At 39.9% G+C, this 21,862-nt stretch overlaps 1 protein-coding gene across 6 annotated transcripts in view; it reads left to right on the forward strand.

Moving 5' to 3' along the window:
• The window catches only part of atp8a1 (ATPase phospholipid transporting 8A1), an 80,597-nt gene that overhangs the window by 37,678 nt on the left and 21,057 nt on the right, over positions 1-21,862 (forward strand). For all 6 annotated transcript variants that reach the window (XM_037263064.1, XM_037263063.1, XM_037263066.1 and 3 more), the window contains 9 exons: positions 1,752-1,801; positions 2,241-2,310; positions 2,567-2,651; positions 3,037-3,176; positions 5,138-5,276; positions 8,437-8,501; positions 13,396-13,568; positions 16,418-16,601; positions 18,722-18,832. In XM_037263064.1, coding sequence (XP_037118959.1) covers positions 1,752-1,801; positions 2,241-2,310; positions 2,567-2,651; positions 3,037-3,176; positions 5,138-5,276; positions 8,437-8,501; positions 13,396-13,568; positions 16,418-16,601; positions 18,722-18,832 — 1,017 coding nt within the window. The remainder of the gene's footprint in view (positions 1-1,751; positions 1,802-2,240; positions 2,311-2,566; positions 2,652-3,036; positions 3,177-5,137; positions 5,277-8,436; positions 8,502-13,395; positions 13,569-16,417; positions 16,602-18,721; positions 18,833-21,862) is intronic.

Consider the following 21,862-nt stretch of genomic DNA (forward strand, 5'->3'; position numbering starts at 1 on the left):
CATAATTCATCTGATTCACCCCATTCCACTTTTGACGTATTCCAAATATTCCCGTGAGGAGCCCTTGCATTTTTCTCATTCCAAATATTTTCCGTTTCCGCAGAATTCACAAATTCCCGGCAAAATTGTCCCCATTGATTCTTAATGGTACATTCAACAATTCATATTTACATCGTTCCCGTTTGAAATTCACATCATTCCACACATCCAAATCACATTGGGAAGGATTCTCAACATTCCCAAAATTGGCACGTTTCAAAAATTTTACAATATCACCTTAAAATGTCCTGTACAACTTTACAAATTTTCATTTTTCTCCTCTAATTTCTACATTTTTCAACTGATTCAACCTATTCCAACTTTAAACTGTTCATCTTATGCCTACCTATTCCAAAATTTTCCACGATTCAAAAATTTCACATTTTCACTTTTAAAATTCACGCAGAATTCCGCAAAATTTAGTTTTTCCCTTCTGATTTGTCCCTTTTTCAACTGATTCAACCCATTCCAACATTTAACTGTTCATCTTATGCCTACCTATTCCAAAACCTCCCACTTACCACAAATTCTAAATTTTGAACTTTAAAATTCATGGCAAATTTTACAAAATTTTGTTTTTCCCCTTCTAATTTCTACAATTTTTGACCGATTCAACCCGTTTCAACTTTCAACTGCCTACTTGTTCCACAACTTCCCATTTACCAAAAATTCCAAATTTCAACTTTAAAATTCACACCAAATTTTAGAATATTTTGGTTTTCCCCATTAAATTCTTACATTATTTGACCGATTCAACCCATTCCAACTTTAAACATCATTCTGTAGCATTCCCCAAGTGTTTTTTCAGCTTCTTCGCCTTCACACGTAATTTGTCCAGAAATTGCAAATTCTAGTTTTTCGTATCCTATACAAAAGCAGGAAAGATCTGACTGTTGTCTAGTAGTAGCAATTAAATGACGTGAGGTTCCCAGGGTTTGCAAAAGCAAAAGTAGCACCTTAATACCAAGCTCTCCATATCCACCCAACTGAAACTAGTTTGCCAATGGCAACATTGAAATGAAATTTAATGTCCAGTGTAACTATTTCAATACCTTGATGACTTATTACCATGAAATGAATTTGATCCGCCAATGTTAGCGCACTAATACTGTAGCATCGCCGCTACTTTGCTCTCTTGTGACAGCGTGTTTGCACATTAAACTAACCAAATGTCCTTTTTTTGTTCTTTTTATAATGTTGTTACAGTTGGCTTGTGTTTTGGGACGCTTTTGCTTCAGCCTCAAGTGCACAGTTCATATTTTTGTTTTCATTGGATAAATATTTGATCGCGTTTCCTGATGAGTTTCATGAAATATTCATCCCTAACAAAAAAAAAAATCCCATTTATTTTGTCACTTATTTTTGAAGCCCTACTGCCCGCCCAAAGGCAGCTTTTCTAAGGAATAGTGCATGCAAGAGCACATGTCCACGATGATGGTAGTTTGAGCCAGTGCAGAGTGTGCAGGTCCTGTTGTTCTTTTAATTGGCTAACCTGATGATTGCACTCGAGGCGGAGAAAGGCCAAAACCATTTCTCCCTTTTCTCCGCTCCTGAGAACATTGTGTCTCTGAGACATGGCTATAATTCCTCCAGCTTCATCAGAGCCATCTTAGCGCTTCACGTTGCCTTAATCGTTTGGTCTCTTGCCTTGAGGCTGCTTCAATTAGAGATGATAATTGAATCCCACCTTGTTGTCTCTGTTATGCTTTTAGATGGGAAGCGAGGAGAAGTATGAGCTGCTTCATGTGCTTGAGTTCACAAGGTATAGTATGAATAACAGAATTATTATTCACAGAACTGAGCATGGTCAGTTTTGAGTTTGGAGAGCCGTAAAATAAATGTTCTCAAAATGTACATTAGATCTTTTTGTTGTTGTTGTTGCTTGTTATACGTGTTTGTTTAAATTATTCACTGGTGGGAGATGTTCACTCACTTATTAGGGGCAGGCAGCACGAGTTCAGTTTCCACTTTGTGATTTGTTGTCAATGTCCTCACGCATTTTGCTCTGAGCTTTAGTTGTACGCTCCAATGTTATTATGTTTCCAGAAATCTGTAGCGGTTACTTACAATGAGTTACTTTAATCTTAGCCACCTCCATGTTGTCTAATTTTATCCTCCTCATGCTGTGGTCTAACTGTGTGCGATAATTTGTTGGCTGTAACACCTCGAGATGACACCTTCTCTCTCGCTCTTTTGCACAGTGTAAGGAAGAGAATGTCAGTCATCATGCGCACGCCATCCGGAAAGATCCGCCTCTACTGCAAAGGAGCTGTGAGTGTCTTGTCTGTCGCCATGGTGATACGCGATCCTTACCCGTTGCTATCATTATCCTCATCATCAGTGACACAGACAGGCGTGCAAAATCGTCTCTGTAGTGCAGGCAATCTTCTACAATACTGTAAAACCACGCATCATACAGATGCCTACATTCACTTCTACCGCAGCGTATGGCTTATTAAAGCACGAGTACACACATTGATGCGTATTTATGTGCGAGTTTTCAGTGAGCATCTGTGTTTGTCTTCAGGACACGGTGATCTATGACAGACTGGCAGACAGCTCTCGCTACAAAGAGATCACGTTGAAACATCTGGAGCAGTTTGCCACTGAGGGTGAGAGTCACCCCCCTGAATTAGAAAAAAACTGTCTCATTACTGCTGTCCGACCAGTCAAATTTCACGTTTAGATTTAGTTTTTTGTTCTGTGCTTACACTGCCCCCTGGTGACGAACAAGTGGTATAACCAGAGGAGACTAAATAGAGCAAAATTAATTGATAAAAAGGAAAATCGTGTAAATAAATTAAAAATGAGTAATTAATGTTAACTTGGGAAAAACAAAAGTATTGATGATAAAAAAATTATAAAAATACTCACTCCTTAAAAATTAATACTACAGTGCTGCTAAGAAACATTTTTAAAAAATCAAATTCCGACAAGTACACACTATACAAACAGAATGAATAGAGTCATCATCACATTGGTGTTGTCGCTATCCAGGGCTGCGCACACTGTGCTTTGCCGTGGCAGACATCAGCGAGTCGACTTATCAACAGTGGCTGGAGGTGCACCACCGAGCCTGCACCTCCCTGCAGAACCGATCCCTCAAGATGGAGGAGAGTTACGAACTCATCGAGAAGGTACGGTGAAATGAAACAAACACACTTCTACCACATGAACCACATGAACAACATGTTCTTGTTCCTCTGTAAAGGGGGAGGTGAACAGGCCCATTTCAAGGGACCGTGACTGGCAGCATAGTATTTTGGTATTTACAGCGTTGATGTGGCAGCCTCATAACTGACATTTCTTTCACAGAGCTTTTTGGCTGTGAAACTCATCGATTTTTATTGATTAATTCACATTTGAATGGCTGCAGACAAAGATTTGGTTGATATTATCAGCAACCTCCTCAATTGATCTTGAGTGAATTGAATTGACTTTGATTTTTCAAAAATGTGACTTTAATCCAAAAACAGACCACATGAGTGAAATTATTTTCACCTTGTTTTGCAAATAACAAGGAGAAAACCTACTATTGGTATTCCCTGAGTCAAGTTGGAAACCTTTGACCTTAGTTGTGGGTTTTCTAAACCAGAAATATTTCACCTCGCCCAAGCAGTACAACTCGATAGTACGTGTGAAAAGTGAACTTACTCCTTCACAACAGATATTCGCACCAGTCGAGCCATGCAGTTTGATGACTCATTCGCTGATTTTAAATTGTTGAACATTTACAACTTTCTAATGAGAATTAACAAGGACTGTGTTTGCATAAATGTTTTGACTAAAGGGACATTTTCGGTTCAGGGGAAATAAAGCAGACCATGAGGGAGAAAACAAAACAAAACAACATAAGCAAGACTTGATTTTGATCAAATAATTTGTATTTTCTAAAGGAGATAAGAGAATAATAACAATTAAAGACAAATTGATAAATATTTTCCTTTAAAATCAAACACAAATTATGTGGTGACAAAGTCCTTGTTGGACAGTGACACTTACTTTCAACACGACAGGAGAGGCAAGTGTCAGGTCTTAAACTTCACATGGCTTGACATTACAGCATTGGCTTCCATACAGTAGTTGTCATCCCACTTGTGCTATGGCTCCTCTGATACCACAGCAGAAAGCTTTAAATTGCTTCGTTGATCTTTCCCTTATGGTGTGCCTGAGAAAAAAACTCTAGTAAAATTTAGTACACACTGCAACACTGCAAAAAGAAGAAACACTTAATAAAATAGCTCTCAAGTTTCTATTTGAAAGCTCTCCATTTCCACACCAGACTCAACTAAACTTTAAAAGACCGACTAGACTGGCCAATGTAATCAAACACGGATAACGGCGCAAAGTCCAAGTGTATGTTTGTGTGAGATCAGAAGCGGGTAATTGGTCTGTGAGAGGTGGGTTCAGTCGGAAGCACCAGTCAAACACGGCCGGCCGCAGTCGTTAATCACCCACTTGGCACTTTTTAACACAACACGCACACATGCGCACACATGCACGCACGCAAATGGGAGCAATCTATCATGAAATAAATGGGGATCTTTTCCAATGGGGAAAATGTAATGTGAACTGCTTAGTGAGCAAATCTAAGACTAGATGTACTGTCCAGTACGTACATTATTTTTTTGGTTATAACATAAAATGTCCCTTTTAGCCACAAGGAGGCGCACTGGAGTCACAATCCAACAGTATTGGAGCGCATATCAACCTCTAACGACTACTTCAGAAAAATTTAAAGTATTAATTTTAAACTGCGCTAATAAGCCAAATTCAAAATAAGGATACATTTAAGTAAGCTAAATTATATTACGCTTGACAGTTTTTTTTCTAAAATTTTGACTTTTTTATTGTTTTCTTCGGACTGTTCTTGAAATTGACTTTTTTCCCCCTGAATATTCCAACTCGTATCCCCCCACCCCACTCATTTGATTTTAATTCAATTATTAAACATTTCAACTTTAATTTTTCACTTGTGATTGTACAACTCTCTCTTCCAACATTACTGCAAAAACACCACCAATTCTTGCATGCCTTCTTCAAGTCTGCATATGCTTACTTCCTGACACGTATGTTTACGGACGTTTTTCTGTGGTAGAACTTACAGTTGTTGGGGGCCACCGCCATCGAGGACAAGCTGCAGGATAAAGTGCCCGAGACCATAGAGACACTGATGAAGGCTGACATCAAGATCTGGATACTTACAGGGGATAAACAGGAAACAGCCATCAACATTGGTAAGGAGGATATCAAAACCATTTACAGAGTCATAAAAATTCAATGTGCAGCTCACTTGAAAAAGAGAAGACGTCACTTGGGATCTTTTCCTTTTTGAAGACAAAGCCTTAAGTATAAAGCCTAGTTAAGATGAATTTCACATTTTCAGATTTATGCACCATATTTCCTTAGTGGTCATCCCTCTGATAGTTTCCCTATCTCAACTCCAATAAATTTAAGGGAGGTTAATTTGATTTCAGGATGATACCTCTGATTTCTGACACACGGACATTAGAGTTAACTGCTAAGCCCATTTGAACTGTATTGCTGGCCAAAACAGCAGCACCCAACCATTAAACTCGCTCTTAGATGCAGTGGCGTGCAAAAAAACAATTCATCTGCACCATTCTTATTTGTTTTTATGCCAGTCTGTCAAAATGTCTGTGTGAAACTGTTCCATGGCGCCAAAAGGTTGGGGTTGTACTGTATGTACTGGAAGAATGTCAATGATGTCATGATTATCACAAGCTAGGCAACACCCCCAAATATTTAATTGTTTAAGCGCTAGTAGACATTTTATCATTATACTGTTAGGAGTGTTGAACTTTTTTATCCACTTGAAACAAATTTAAGAATGGTGGAATGGTGAACACACATTTGTATTGTTCGACTGTTGCCAGTGCTTAATTCATATACACAATTAAAGCACCGTTACAAATGTTAAATTGAAACGCATGAAATCTCGTTGGTAGGTGCCTATTTTCCATGCATACTCTGACCAGCCTTAGCCCACAAAAATGGGAATAGTGTCCTGAAAGTCATTTGCATTGCATTCACGTAAAGACTTGAAGCTTGCCTACATTACGACACAGATGTTAAACTTGATACGTTTTCCGCGGCCTCTTCAAGGTGCTCCGGTCAGTCGGAGAAACTATAAGGCGCGTTCTCTGTGGCACACATCTAGAACAAGCATCTGTTGCAGAACACAAAATGATGTATGAGCCCCTCTCACAGACATGATGTAAATAACATGCATATGTACACAAGCGGGCACTTTGTACATGTCAGCTCCCCCTTGGGGCACTCTGGTCTCACAGAATGCATCAGAAGTGCAAATGAGTGACTCCTGCGAAACATTTTCTACCGCACTCCTGCTTTCCATGCTGCGTTGCAATTCTTCTGCTTCCATATGGCAGCCGACATGCGAACAACGATGGCAGGAAAATCGATAATCCATTTTGAATCTGCCCACCACTGCGGGCCCTTCAATCAGCTCTTTGTGCCCATGCTGCCCAGGTGTGAGCACATGATCACTGTGGGCTCACTATTACAGGTCGGCCTTTTTAGACTGGAGTTGCACTGTAGATCCCCTTTCAGTATTGACTTAAATTTTACAATTTTTCCAAACTGAAAGAGGATCTCTCGTGTTTGAGTTCTAGCCTACGAGGTGGAGCGAACCACCCAGATGCCACTCTTGGCACAGCCCACCATAAATCAGCCAGCTGTGTTTACTCAATTCAACGGTAAAGGAACGTGGCAGGTCAGTTTGATCTGACTTGTGTCGAACCGGCAATCGTAAAAACTGCCGTTGTTAGCAGGTGTCCTTCATTTGGCACCTATACAGTGAGATGCACAATCGTTACTCTGACAGCAGAGTAGCTGGCTTGCAGCGCTGTTTGCTCTGGGATATGCTGCCTAGCGCTATTTGCTCCGCTGTTGGGTGAAAGTATGTCACGCTCTGGACAGGTCAGAGCCAGGATGTAGCGGATGCAAAGTGCCTGCTCCCCAGCTTCAGGGGGAAAAAAATAAATAACCAAAGTAGTACTGAAGGAAATCAGTTTGCAAAAATTACTGTTTGCAAAAAATATATATATTTGTATCATACATTTCATGCCTCATTTTTCATCAACACGTTTAAATCAAATTTCTATGTACTTTTCTACATGTGCTGCTCCACCGTCTGTCTTCAAATATTTGTTACTTACAGTAGAACTCAAGACAAGAGATTTCCTTGTAATAATACGCTAATGTTTATGACCCCCCCCGCTTGTCCATATTGGATTAGTGGAATAATAATTAAGCAGATAAAGCCACCCGTTTTTATCCATCGCAAGCGGTGGCCATTTTGACATTCTCCTCCTCAGGTTTGCCTTGCAAATGACATGTGACCCAACCTCCCAAATAGGTGAGCCGTTGTATTCGCAATTTCAGTTGACAGCTGCGGACAGCAGTATCATTCTATAACTATTATTTTATTTTATTTTTCAATTAAGATGATTCTTTTCTTGTTTAATTCTGGTTCCACTTCATCCTATTAGGTCCCAAACTAGTTGGTCATTTGCCAGTTACTGACAAGTTGTGAAATCCATTATTTAAATCCTTTATCACAGACAGTGCACCTCCACCCAAAGACTCAAACATTAGCCCAACAATATGCAATAACAGAAGAACATGGTCGTCTCTTACTGACTCATCATTCTCTGCTTGAACAGACCTGTCAAAACTGCTTATTGATCTGACCATTCAGACTCCCTTCAGTTCATAGTGTGTGGGTCAAATGCAAACCCCAAATTGTTGTAACAGCGGAGGCGGCTGTGACACGGCATGTCGTTATTGCACATTCCTCAAGTCCCGCGGGAGCGCAATTTAGTTCTGCCTGAGAAAATTACAGGCAAAGGAATGCCACATTGTCTGTTTGGCTGCTGTCAAATCAGCTGAAGGTAAACACGTTGATCGGAAACGGTGGACAAGAGCAGAGAGGGAGCGGAGACCAATTTCGAAGTGGAGGAGACATTTGGAGACCTTTTCCAAATTTTGAACATTTTCCCGTCTTGCACTAACAAAAACAATCCGCCCGTGCCAGCCCTTCAATGATGTTTGCTTTTGAGGGGAAACGTTCTCATAGCCTCACACAGGACTTTCATGGTGTGTTTTATGCAGTGGCTACATTTGAACCGTGTCCTTAAAATGTGGTCAAGATGCATTCCGCAAGTGTGATGTTTGACGTTCTAACATTCAAGTTTTCCAAACTTTACGATCACATAAATCAAATTAGAAATTTCATATCATAACTATCTATCATATCAGTCATGTCTTAAATGGTTGTAGATATGGCGGTTCATTATGTGCAATCCTTACAGTAGGTTTGTTTTATAATTTTCTGTTCTTTTTCTCCCTTAGGACATTCCTGCAAACTTTTGACAAAGAACATGGGCATGCTGGTGATAAACGAGGATACGCTTGACGTAAGTACTGCTCATTTGTGTATCCCCAAAAGGATTAGAATGAACAATGTAACTGAATTATATAACCGACAAACCAAGCTTCCAAACTTTTGATCCGGAATATATATCAGTATCATGTGGTCCAATAAAATTCCATTTGACTAGAATCGCGCTGCATTGCGTGTGTGGACAAGCCGCAAACCTTCTGAGAGAATGTCCTTTGGACATTTAAGACGAAAATGAATCTTTGTGGCAAGTAACGCAAGCTTTTGTACAGACCCAAAAGTGTCAAGTTAAATCTTTTTTTTTTTATACAAACTTTAGTTACAGAAAGGTCGCAAATGTGAATGTTATAGCAGTGATTTCCAACCAGGGTGCTGTTGCATCCTCATGTGCTGCGGGAAAGCATCCAATTCCACTTAATCAATCAGATTGTTTTTAACCTATCTATGTATAGTGACAGTCACTTGTGTGCTTTTTGACCAGATCAGGATTATTTCACTATACATACTTTTCTGTTAGTGTCCTGTGAGCTCTTTTCACATTTAAGCTATTTCCTTCGGCTCAATGTTGAGAAACACTGCCTTAGAATATGTTTCAGGAATTAGTATTGAAAACAGTATCTTCTTTGTTGCCGGCTAGTCTCCTGTCTTCACCGGTCCTCTGTTTTAAAATAAAGCCTGAAGGTTTGGAAATGTGCCCACAGGGAGCACACCACCCCATCGACGGCAGGCAGACATTCTAAATCTCTTTTTACGCATGTGAGGAACCCCGCAGAGAAGTCTGTTAACCCCCGGCAGGAGAGCCTTGTCTGTCGGTTGTGAGACGGCACAGTGCAAATCTCCGCACTGGAAAAGGGCCACAGACGAAGATTAAACGTAGCTTGGTTCGGTTTGTTAAGGGGGAGAAATAGCAAGAAGAGGGGTGTCAAGGAAGGCGGGCGGGTGATGACAGACTGCCTTCATCCTGTCAGCCGTTCGTTAAGCGTGATGAATTGAGTCGAAGTCAAAAATCCGGGGTCGGCGGATTCATAAAGCGTGCGCACCGGCGCTTTGAAATGTCAACTCCCATTCTGTTGTGGTTGAGCAGATGCTTACATAAGGCACTTTGTGAACAACGCAAAAAGGCGGAAAGCGGCCGCGCCGCACCGGGCACATAGGCCAGACGGGACGGCTGCTCCTGCTCATTCACGACGGCCATGTGCTGCACAAGAGAGCAACTGGAGCATGTCTTCCCTCCTCACTGGTTTACATATGCTTGTCAACATTTTAGACATCCCCTGTGCTGCATCAGCTCGCATGGTCTGAAATTCCTCAAGTCAAACCTGCTCTCCAATGTAGGATTAGGTCACTTTCAATGCAGATGCTCAATCACTTGAAGTGTCTGGCTCCCACTACAATATCGTACGGAACTGGACAACAACTTACACAATCCCCTTTCCACGTTAGTGACTTTTATTATGATTTGTATTATTATTATTGCATATTATCATTGTTTTATATGTGAATGGGATCATTCAGCCATGCACATTTTGCAATACAACACGACAAACATCAATTACACTTGTCAACAACAGTTTTTTTTTCTCTAGCGGGTTTTACTACGACCACTTCTTTTGCTACGACGACTACTACTTATATATAATATAGTTCATAATATTACTTAACTTTTGAAAGTTTTAATTGAGATAATTAAATAATTTATACAGATTCAACTCTCCTGGGTGTCATTTTTGCACCCAATCCTACAAAATGTCCTCTTTGAAGAAGTGGCATTGGCACAAAGTTGAAAATCAACATTCACTGTAGCTGACAGACCACATGTCTATTTTAACGGGATTAACCGCATTGTGGAGTGGCTCCCCCGTTTTAGGCAGTTGATGACTTTACATCTCTGCAAACATCCAGATTCCACATCATGGGTGTCTTGTATCAACAATGAAGCTCAGTCTTTACGGGAGGCTCTGAATGGCCGTTCCCAAAACCAAACACAAGCGATTCACATAGGCTAAATGGCTCATTATGGCTATAACAAAAGGTCTTTAGAAGGAAACATGTAGAATTAGCGCTGGAACTCCACAGTGTAATTTAATGAGGGGGATGGGATGCTTGCTCTGTGTTAGTGTCCATCACCGAGTGTGATGACTGGAGTCTACTCAAAATGGAGGCGGAACCTGAGTGGAATAACAATGGAGACAAAGTTTTGTTCCCCCCCCTCAGCAGGTACAGTAAGACAAATGACATGTCTGATTTTGGGCTGTTTTACACAGAAGGTTCACATGTGTGCAGCTGTTCTCTGTTTTCTCCTATGTTAATCCATCATCTCTCTCTCTCTCTTGCTGTGTATCTGCTGAAACGCAAAGCCCTGTTGTCCAAATATTTCCTTTCAGCTGAGGTTTCAGAGTTGTGTTATGCCAAGCCATTGCTGTGCTCACCCCCCGGTCCTGCATGGCCGCTTTGACATATTGGACCTTGTCATGGGCCGGACCCCCTAACACCCACCCAGGGGTTTCTGCTAATGTCCGTCATCTGGATGACATACAGTATAGTGATCCCGTACACTATTATATGCTTATGTTTTGTGTGTGCTCGACTACATCTACAGAGCATTTTAAAATTAATTTAATTTTAGATCACCAATTGATTCCCGAGCGCGGCACCGCTGCTGCTCACTGCTCCCCTCTCCCCCAGGGGATAGATCAAAATCACACGGGGATGGGTTAAATGCAGAGGACAAATTTCAACACACGCAGATGTGTGTGTGACGATCATTGTGACTTTAACTTTTAACTTTAACTTTAAAAAATGCGTTATAAGGTGAAATTTATGTCAAGCATGTGCAAGGGGTAAAACTCAGTTTGAACCGCCATTTGCACAAAACGTAAGCAAAGCTCACAAGTTCAGTGAGCATCAAAGGATAGCACACCAAAAGGAAGGTTGTACAGTTTGCAATGTTACTCATGCACTAAAACAGTGTTTCCCAACCTTTTTTGTAAACTGTAAGTCTGTAAACACATCACGGCCGTCAGAGCGTCACTGTTATCAAAAGCACACAGCAGCACACACATAAATTGAATATGTGCCGATGCAGCACAATCAGACCGACACAACATGAAATCTCAAGATTCTCCGATTACCAATGCGCATGCGATTAGCAAGTGGCTGACCAGGCCTTGTGCTAAATGACCAGTGGTTTGGCAATCCTGTTTACAAGGCGCTCCCTAATTAATATGGGACAATTTCCCACGGTACAGCTCACCAGTGTGCCGCGGTTGGGAAACACTGCACTAGAAGATCTACCACTCTGTGACCAAGAGTTGAACCATCGTCAAGCATGATATCATGTCCAGTTGAACGATACTTTTGCAAATCCCGCAAGACCTGAGTTGAGGAAAAAAAAAAAAGAAAGACTGTTAAAGGGTCATAAAAGTCCACATGGCAAGCTCAAACCTTGTGAAACGGGTAGTTCAGTGAGAATCAAAGATGAACAAGTCTCTGAAGGATAAATGCTGCACATACATATTTGAACATCTTAACGCTGAACCTTTCTGAGATTTTGCAGAAAGTTTCAGTTTCCACTGAACAATAAGTGACTTATTGAACAGTTTTTAGTTTTGCTCTTTTGGAGTCACTATAAAGTGCCTTTGGGGTCTTCATCAGAATCAATCGCAAACAGCTCAATAGCTACTTAATGCAATACAATTTTAAAATATTAGCATTTTTGGGATGACATGAGGTCAGTGCCCATGATACAAAATAATGTCTTCAAATAAATGTTTCCCCCCATAGATTTAAGTGAAATTTTGCCAAATAACCATTCACTGTTTTATCACGTTATATCCACAGTATTTATGTTCACGTTTCTTAAAGCATTCCTCTTTACGGTTAATCATGGTTTAATGATGGGGACCACAGATTGTTTCTATTTCTATTATTTCCTCTGGGTAAAATTGCGTCAAAATCCTGAATGGATTGTGTTCAACCTTGTAGGTGCAACTCTCGCGAAATTTCCTAAGTGGTTCACCATCTGGGAGGAAGATAGTGGAAGACAGAGATGATCTCACAATGCTTTGCTCTTCACTCCATATGCTTCCAGTCGGGACAGTAAATCCTTTAGTTTCCCCGGCGTTCGCCATCGCTCATCATCATCGCTCTTGATACTGCGTATGCAGTTAGTGTGGCAATTATGCCTTAAAAAAAGTAATCACTTACTAATGAACAGGTCTTCAAACGTCGCCTGCTGGCATAGTAAAGAATGATACTTGAATAAAACATAGCATAGTGGAGGTCTTTTGTGTTGTTTGACTAAATATTTGCGGTATTATAAATTACAGCATGGGTTTACGCGGTTGGAGTTCTACGGTGTTCGCTCATCCATCATCTACTTTTCTCTGCTTTTCATCCCTTTGAATTGCAAGTTAAAGAAAACATTAGAATCGACGGAAACAATGTTGTACCCTCTTATCCCAAAATTGTGTCTTTGGGTAAACTTTGAAATGTGGCTAAGACTAACAAAAGATTGTAATCACTCATGTTCCTCTGTTTGATCTGAGCATTTTATTAATCACATTGTATTTGTACATGTGTTTCTTTTCTCCATCTACACGGGGCAATTGGCCAGATAAACCAGAAAACCCTTTTATCTGGAGGAGTTATAATGTAGCCAGGATTAGGAATGACACTCTTATAATAATATTACAGTTCGTTGGCATCTGCTAACAATTGCTGTTACTGGTTTGTGTTATTAACATTTGTCTGAAAATGAAACAGGCACTTCATACCAATGTGATTTACCGGGCGAAAGCCATTAAACAAACAATTAAAAGAGGATAATTGAGAATCCATCCAGCTAGAAATAATACGGACTGCGGACTGCTGTAATCATGAAGTCCATCCAATGTTTTCCTCTCTGGCAGAGAACAAGGGAGACCCTCAGCCACCACTGCGGAATTCTGGGAGATGCCCTCTACAAGGAAAATGACTTTGCTCTTATCATTGATGGGAAGACGCTCAAATATGCGCTCACCTTCGGAGTGCGACAGTACTTCCTGGACCTCGCCTTGTCCTGCAAGGCCGTCATCTGTTGCAGGTAGAATGAGTTCACACTGCTTTTTCTTTGACTTTTCATGATTCCGCCACAGATGGCAACCAGGGAAAGTGTGATGGCAAAGACTGGAATACAAATAGACACCATTGGACATATTACAATATAACTGGAATACAAATGGTTCTTATTCATCCGAACGTTGGTAATATTACAATATGTTAAATTAAATATTTAATAATGAATTAGTAATAAATAACTGATAATAGTAATATAAATAAAAATAACAATTATATACCAAAATATATTTTTCAAGGAGACGTGAATGTAAATAGCATGTAGCTAAAAGCAATAATGACGAGCATGGAAATGATTGATGCTCACCAACAAGCCAAACATTTACATAGTTTTTACATTTCACGATTTACATTATTTCCTATGAAAAAGTTGTTTTGGAATTAGAACAACTTGAAAGGCAACCATCAAAAAACGGAAAGTCCGCTGGATTTCTCCGTGTGAAAATTACGAAAATCAACAACAAAAATTGTGAAAATTTTCAAATGGAAAACAAAAGGCAAATAGATTAAACTGACTTTTAATTAAGGTGCCTACACGTAGCGCATGGACATCACACTTTTGTAAAACAAGGTTTTTGACATACTATAACAACGTTTGACCCTAACCATGAAGAGGCCAATAATAATCCAGAATCAAAAATGAAAATTGTGATACTCTGAAAAGTGCAGAACTGGAACATGCCACTTCCAACTCTTGCTGGAGCTCGCATTGCAACCAAATTTAATATAGTTACCAGTAAGTTAATTTAAAAGGTATATAGGCCTCGATTGAAGATACATTTCTACGTATGTGTTTTCACCTGATTTTACAGCACGGGCATGAAGGTTTCATACAGGGTAAATTCAGGATGTCAACTTGCAATATTATGGAGGTGCGCAGTTGACCTGGCCCAGTCATATAAATAACAGGAAGTACTTTAGCTGTCAAGCCCCATGAACCGACGTTCTATGGCCTGAAGTCAAAAGCGTGTTTTCGGAGCTTAATCAAACTTTTACATTGACATTGCATGTAATATCTGCGTTTTATACATCTCTTTGCCTTCACGAGGCCTCTTCAGCACAAGTATCATGGATTTCACAAAATTGCATAAGGAAATCCTTTGTGACGGCAACTTCAAATGGCCCACTGGTGAATTTGCACTGAGATCATAAAAACATTTTATGTGTCGTTAACATGATGGGCTGTCCCAAATCGAGCCACTTATAACAATAATTTCACTGAGTCTTATACTGATAGTGAAATAGTCCAGTTGCAGGATGTTGGTTGACCTTCTTTTTGTTCACATTTTGAAACAATTCCTCCCATGGGAAATAATCAATTGAAACAATCTGTTCCAGGTCCAACTGTGGACATCATACACTAGGTGTCTTAGTGTACTTTGACATAAGCATGCCACATTTGATCAAGAAGATAAATGACAGAACACTGATAGTTAAAGCTTTGTGTTTTTATTTCATTTTAAGATGCCAAACACGCCTTTTATGCTGATCCATGCATATGGTGCATGCAGCAGACACATCCCCAAATAAATGTAGAGTAAATCCCTTTTTCTCCTAACAGTCTGTGTTAAGGCTGTTCCTTGTTGTGAATAAGTGTCATAAAAAGCCCCAAACTTAAGAAAAAGCAAAATTCTGGTCTTTTGATGTTCACTAAACAGAGCCCTCATGAGGTACCCCAAGGTTGAATCCAATGCAGACGCTCTGTGTGACCATGAGGGTCCTTAATTGGAAAAGGAGAATGGAAAAACCAAGCATACACAAAGAGCTAATCTTTTGATTAGCTGAAGTCTCGCATCCATCCTGCATAACGACAGATTGAACATATTTTTCAACCTCAGGTCCATTTGACAACACCCCAGAAACTACATTTAATATGGACTATTTGATAGTGATGGTCGGAAAACTCTTCGGAAACTGAGTGCTATATAAATATAAACATCTGTATCTCCAAGAGCCGACATTTTGGCGCCGTTACTCAAAAGAATCCACAAAGTAACACGAATATGGTCACAGAAAAAAATGCTTGGAGAAGAGATGAATGCATAAAAACATGTACAGTGTTTAAATCTCCTTGGGGCACAGTAAAATACATCCATGAGGAAATAGATGGAGGTTGTACAGCTGCATGTTTAACAATCAGGCTCGGGGAGAGCAACAGAGGAGGTCATCCCGGGCCCGTTACGAGCCCACCACAGTTTTAGACACCATGCTGGAATATGAAACATAAAAACTTCTAAAGGGCCACATCATATTTACAAGCATTTGGGGACTAATGGCGACTTTTGGTGGAAAATCATGAAGGCCTTTCACTCATGGCAGAATCCTGCAATTCTACCACAACATACTTGGCGCAATAAGATGTAAATATTCTACCAGGACAATAAACACTTAAAGGTAAACAAGCAATCCTTCAAAGAACAACATTGCGATAGTGAAATGCCAAGTGCAGGAAAACAAGAACAGACTGCTTCATCAGTCTGACAAAGTCATGCAAGGACAAAAAAAAATGGAGAAAATCAGGAGTTGTCAGTTTGGTGTATTAGTCTATTTAGTGAAAATAGTTTGACTTTTGACCTCATACTGTATTACAGACTTAAAATCAATAAGTTCTCCTTTTGCTCCAAATCAATAGCTATGTTGGTTTAGCATACGATCGATGTGTCAAAAAAATTTCAACCCTTTGTGATGTAGATAATGTTATTTAGGCCCACAAAAAATATGCTAATCTTCTCACTGGGACTGTAAAAGACTAAAGTTCTGGGTGGTGCTGTATGCAATTTATAATAAATCAATAGCATGTGTGTCCTTGATTTTCAGAGTGTCTCCTCTGCAGAAGTCAGAGGTGGTGGAGATGGTGAAAAAGCAGGTAAAGGTGATCACGCTGGCCATCGGCGATGGCGCCAACGACGTCGGGATGATTCAGACGGCACACGTCGGCGTGGGAATTTCGGGCAATGAGGGCCTGCAGGCCGCCAATTCTTCTGACTACTCCATTGCTCAGGTGAGCTCGCCAGTTGCCGGTGCCGCTCAAAATGAAATGGATAGGAGGGTATTCTCCCATCTTTTCTTTTGATGAAGTTCAGATTTTTGTTTTTCCTCAAATGTTCAACATCATTCCAAATATCGTTGACACACACATTTGCGTTGAACTCTTTGACTGTAACCCTATTACAGTGCTGGTGGCCACTTTACGGGTGTCTACATGAATCCATTTCGTGATTTCAAGGGGGTTTGATTTTGGGGTTTTGTTTATTGTTTTTTGACCACGTTGAAATCTTCCCTAAAATGTTTTTCTCAGTACTCTTTTTAAGAACGTTTGAGCAATTTTAAAATAAATAAAACCTCAAAGCTATTTCACCTTCAAATTATAAACCTTATCAACTTTTGCAACTGTCAAGTGTGTTGTCTGTGTCAGTAATAGTTTGACACATTTTTGTGTGCAACAAAAGCTCTCGTCTTTTGGCGCATTAGCTTATGCAGTGAAACAAGCATCCAAACGTCACAAAGAGACTCCGGCAAAATTCACAATGTAAACACAATGCTGTACTTCTCCTGTAAGGTTGTCTGTCAACATACAATACCTGAGAGCAACAAAAACACTCGCCGTGTTTACATGCAGAACGTCATTCAATTCAACATTTTTCTCTTGCCGCCACAGCGCATGGGAAAGCGATAGTTGCGTACAACACAGTGCGCGCTCTGTCCTTGAGTAGACAATTACTATTCAAGAGGCTTGAGTTTGTTCCCCACTTCAGTCCGCATTACATGTCCAAGGTTTATGTGTGTCAAAGACAGGTGGCCTCTTATAATCCACATTGCAAATTAAATTACACTTCCAGAGTCTTTTTTGCGCTGATGTTTTCTCAATATTGGCACTGCCCTATGTTAGCTGTAATTGGCTGACTGGAAAAGTGAAATCCAATCTGGGAAGCTGTTCAAAATCTAAATAAAGCACGCTTTGGTCAAACTGTCATAGATGATTATTTTCATGTTATATCAATGGAAGTCATAAGTCAACTGTCTGTTACGTACACAAAACAATTGAACAAGTGTGTGCCTCACAATTTGAAGGTTTGGGGTTTGAATCTGGCCTTCCTGTCTGAGGTTTACAGACTGTTTTCCCAAGTACTTTGACTTCCTCGTCCCGCATATAAAACCATGCTTCTTAGTAAGACTCCAAATTGTGCTGCTGTGCGGTTGAGCAGGTTTGATGATACTGAACTAAGAGAAAAAAAATCTGCGCTCAGCCTTCCCTGACAGTTTAATTTAACTGTGTAATTTATGTAAGCGATATAGTATTACAGTACATTATGTATGACTGTAGTACTTCACAAGAGTTGTCCTGGCCACTCAGCAAATATTTTACACTGCAAAATGATGTGAGCGTTAATAGTCGGCAGCAATATAATAATATTCTTCAAGGTGAGCAACACTTTTCTCAATACCAACAAGCAAGTGGACAAGCAATTTTGCATTTATACTGCGTAAATAATCATATGAGTCACTGGCTGCATGAAGAATTGTGGCATTATTTGATTTGCATATGGACGTGTCTCCTTCAAAGCGAAGGATTGGGACACCGGTGCTCCCCTAATCAGTGGCAAGCGTGAGAAATATGACGTGGCAAATGTGCAGCGTGCGTGCGAACTTAAGTGATATCCTGGCTCATCAAACGAGTCAGAACCTTTTTAGGTTGAACTGTTTGGTAATTTAATTCTTCTTTCGTTTCAGACAGCAAAAGGACGCAATGTAAACGTTATAATTTGTTTCAGGCTAGCCGCTGAGCGGTGTTCCAGTGTAATCACACTTATCAGCCAGAAATTACACTGTAATTTTACACTCACCACAGGCGTGCTGAGAACAGGATCATTCCAAAGTCATCTACCGGCTACGCTGAACTTGCGAATACCCGCACAGTGTTTTTTGTTGTTGCTTTTTTTTTTTTTGACAGCTATTATTCTCCCATCTTCCCACCAAGGGAAATCCTGATGATTTTTTCCTACATCCAAACATTCATTCATTCTTGTTGAAGCCTTTGTGACATCCATTATGTTAAGAACCAACCAACGCTGTATGTACTGTACACAAACACCTTTTTTTTTTTCTCCCCCTCCCACGCAGTTCAAATACTTGAAAAATCTTCTGCTGGTCCATGGAGCTTGGAATTACAATCGTGTAGCCAAATGTATCCTCTACTGCTTCTACAAAAACATTGTCCTTTACATCATAGAGGTAAGTAGCCTATGATAACATATTTAATGTTGTCTAATGCCATCAATGAAATTAGAAACTAGTCACTAAGCAGAATGCAGTGGAGATTGACTGAGATTTTATTTTAAGGCTGTGTCTCCCAGCCTTACTGTAAACCCTATCAGAAGAAGTTGTTAACCACACAACCCGATGACATGTAAACTCAGGAGCCTCACAAGCGGCCAGTTTCAACACAGCCAAGCAACAAATGAAAAATGGCTACTGTCCTAAAAGATGCTTGTCCAATACAGAATCATGACATTTAAATCTTTCTGCGTGAACATTCATTTGAATTCCACCTGGCATGAGAGGGAAAATACATGGAAAATTTACAGTAGGTTGCAGAGACATTATAAAGCCTGTTCTTTTATTTTATTTTTTTCTTGCCTGGACCAAGGTTTGCCAAGTTAGCATTGTTCAGCTTTCTCGTTTTCTTCATATCACCAAAGATGAATGGGAATGTCGCGGATGGCTTGTGACACACAGCAGACCTCACACTGATTATGAGTTCAAAGCCACAAGCCAGAATGGAAATAGCTTAAGGGCATACTATCAGCCATGGCGCTGTTATGTTTTGATCTGCCCCTCTTGCCAAGTGGTAAAAGTCTTCCGAGGGCCATGCTAATTTTAAATTTTTTAAAAATATCACGCAACGGTAGCGCAATAAATTAAATTAAAATTTCACATTAAATATTTTTTTCATAAATAATGAAAACTTAAAGTGATGTTTTGTTTGCAGTATTGTTAATTTATGACTTATTGATTTGTGTTTGCGCCAAATTTTGTTAAGTTGTCATTGTCAATGCTCAAGAGAATGCAAACCAAAATTTAGTAAGTTCAAAACTCTAATTGAAGCTATTAGATAAACCATCACATCAATTCATGGTCCATTTGCCTTTCTTTTAACGTAAGCACAACCTACAAACATTTTTGTATGATAAATCTGATGTTGTTTATTGTCATAATGTTGCTTGTGTTTGTCACAAGAACACATTGGAAGAGGATTTTGGAAAGAATCCTTACTTATTGAATCGCAATCACAAAAATCAGGGGACAAAAATAGCAGACAGATTATTTTTGTATTATTGTTTAGCCCTAATGAAAATTGTTTTGAAACTTTTTATTTTAGCATTACACGGTGTGTCATAAGTCACAGTTTTTTTTTTTTTTTAAATATTTGTTTTGCGCCACAAATTTGCATTCCGTCTTTTAATCATATGTAATCCGGGTAGATGTTTTGGCATATGCTCTGAATGTATTCTCAAGCCACTACTTGCGATGCGTTTCAAACATCCACTGGTCCCCCTTGTATGGCTTTCTCCTTTTACAGTTGGCCTACCGTTGTAAATGAACCACAACACTCCGAGAGACCTCAGACCACAATCGAATCGTGGTCAGAAATTCCTCTCAACTTTTTTACGTGTTCTCTCTGGGGTGGGACCGCATCTCTTCTCTTTTCAAAACCACGTTGTAGGCCATTGGTGTCTGTGGGGCCCGCGTTGCCGTCGTCGCGCTGCTTTTTTCACTCACTGTGGAAATGAACTTCACGCTCCACTCGGCGTGGGTTACTTCTTCAGGGGTTTCAAGCAAATAATAGGAGACTTTGTCAGACCTTGAAATCTAACACACGAGCACGTTTGTCACACTAATAGGTTTAGCTTTGTCCTGGCATGTGCTTCTCTCGCTCCCAGCCACATCACGACTTGGAAAACTCAAAAATGTGATGGGATTTTTTTTTAAACCTTATATTGGAAGTATTGTGGCATACTACTTAAGCCACTTTTTTTCTTTTATCTCGTCACATCTTTGGTTCTTTTCAAGATTTATACTCTAAGTCTCAGTGCTCGGTTCCTATTTAGTGTCTACTCCGGTATCTGATACGATGGTGTTTAAGATAATCCTTTATGATCCCCAGAGGCACCAGATAGCAGGTTGTTAAAAAATAGCAAAGGAAGAATAAAAAGAAATATGAAATGCTTATCTAAACTTCATCGAACAATGAAATTGGTGGAGGCTGTTCTGTTAAAACTGATTCATGAGTTATTGTTAAATGATATTACAATTTATACCGAGTGTTAAAATGAATCATTATGGGGAAAATCAAAGGAAATGACAACAATAAATGGAGTGCGACTCCACACACTAAAAGACTGTTTACCTGCCCCATTAGGTGCTGCTGATTTGCTTCGCAATAGAGCTCAATTGCATCTACCAACTGGAATAAGTAGTATATTTGTTAGATTTTTTATATATTGCTGAAGACAATTAACACAGTGCTGACTTTCAATCATTTTCAAGAGGCTTTTTCCAAATAATGCAAGATGAACTTTGAGGTGCCTCTTTTATTAGGCGTTAATTTGTTTGAAATGGATGGCACAGCTGGTGACTTATTGGATACGACAATATGAAATCCGACCTATTTGTTACTGTTGTAGTGTTTCCAATCTGTTTCCACTCAGTTCTGTTTCCATCAATTCATGGCACTTTTCCTGGCTGTAATCATGCACATATTTTAGTTAATGTGATTCCTCAACGAGAATTCCCACTTTCATCCCAAACGACACAGTTAACTAAAGAAATGCACTGAAAAGAGGCCTGTATTCAGTCACATTCAAGCTAAGAGCCTCCTCCAAAAGGAAACCATGGCAACGTCATCTAATAGCCAATCCTGTAGACCACTCAAGTTTGATTGACACTTGGCCACGGTGCCACAGAACTCGCTGATGGACAAGTGGCATTTATGAGGCCATTACATGACAGCGTATTCACAAGGCCGTGCTCCGCATTGCAAGACGCCGCCGGTCGCTTGCGACGCCACATATTTGCGGCATATTTATCAGCTACTTCTTCATGTCCTCAATGGCGCCTTTGTGCATGAATTCTATTTGCAATTCTGCAGTAGTCAGCTTAAGAGTATCAGGGCCCACATTGTAAAGGACAAATGTCAAACCCCTTCCAGACACTTCTCAACGTGGCCTCCGGAGCTGCGCAATCAATGATTTTTCATCCTGC

The sequence above is a fragment of the Syngnathus acus genome, chromosome 10 (assembly GCF_901709675.1).
Source record: "Syngnathus acus chromosome 10, fSynAcu1.2, whole genome shotgun sequence".
Classification (NCBI taxonomy): Eukaryota; Metazoa; Chordata; class Actinopteri; order Syngnathiformes; family Syngnathidae; genus Syngnathus; species Syngnathus acus.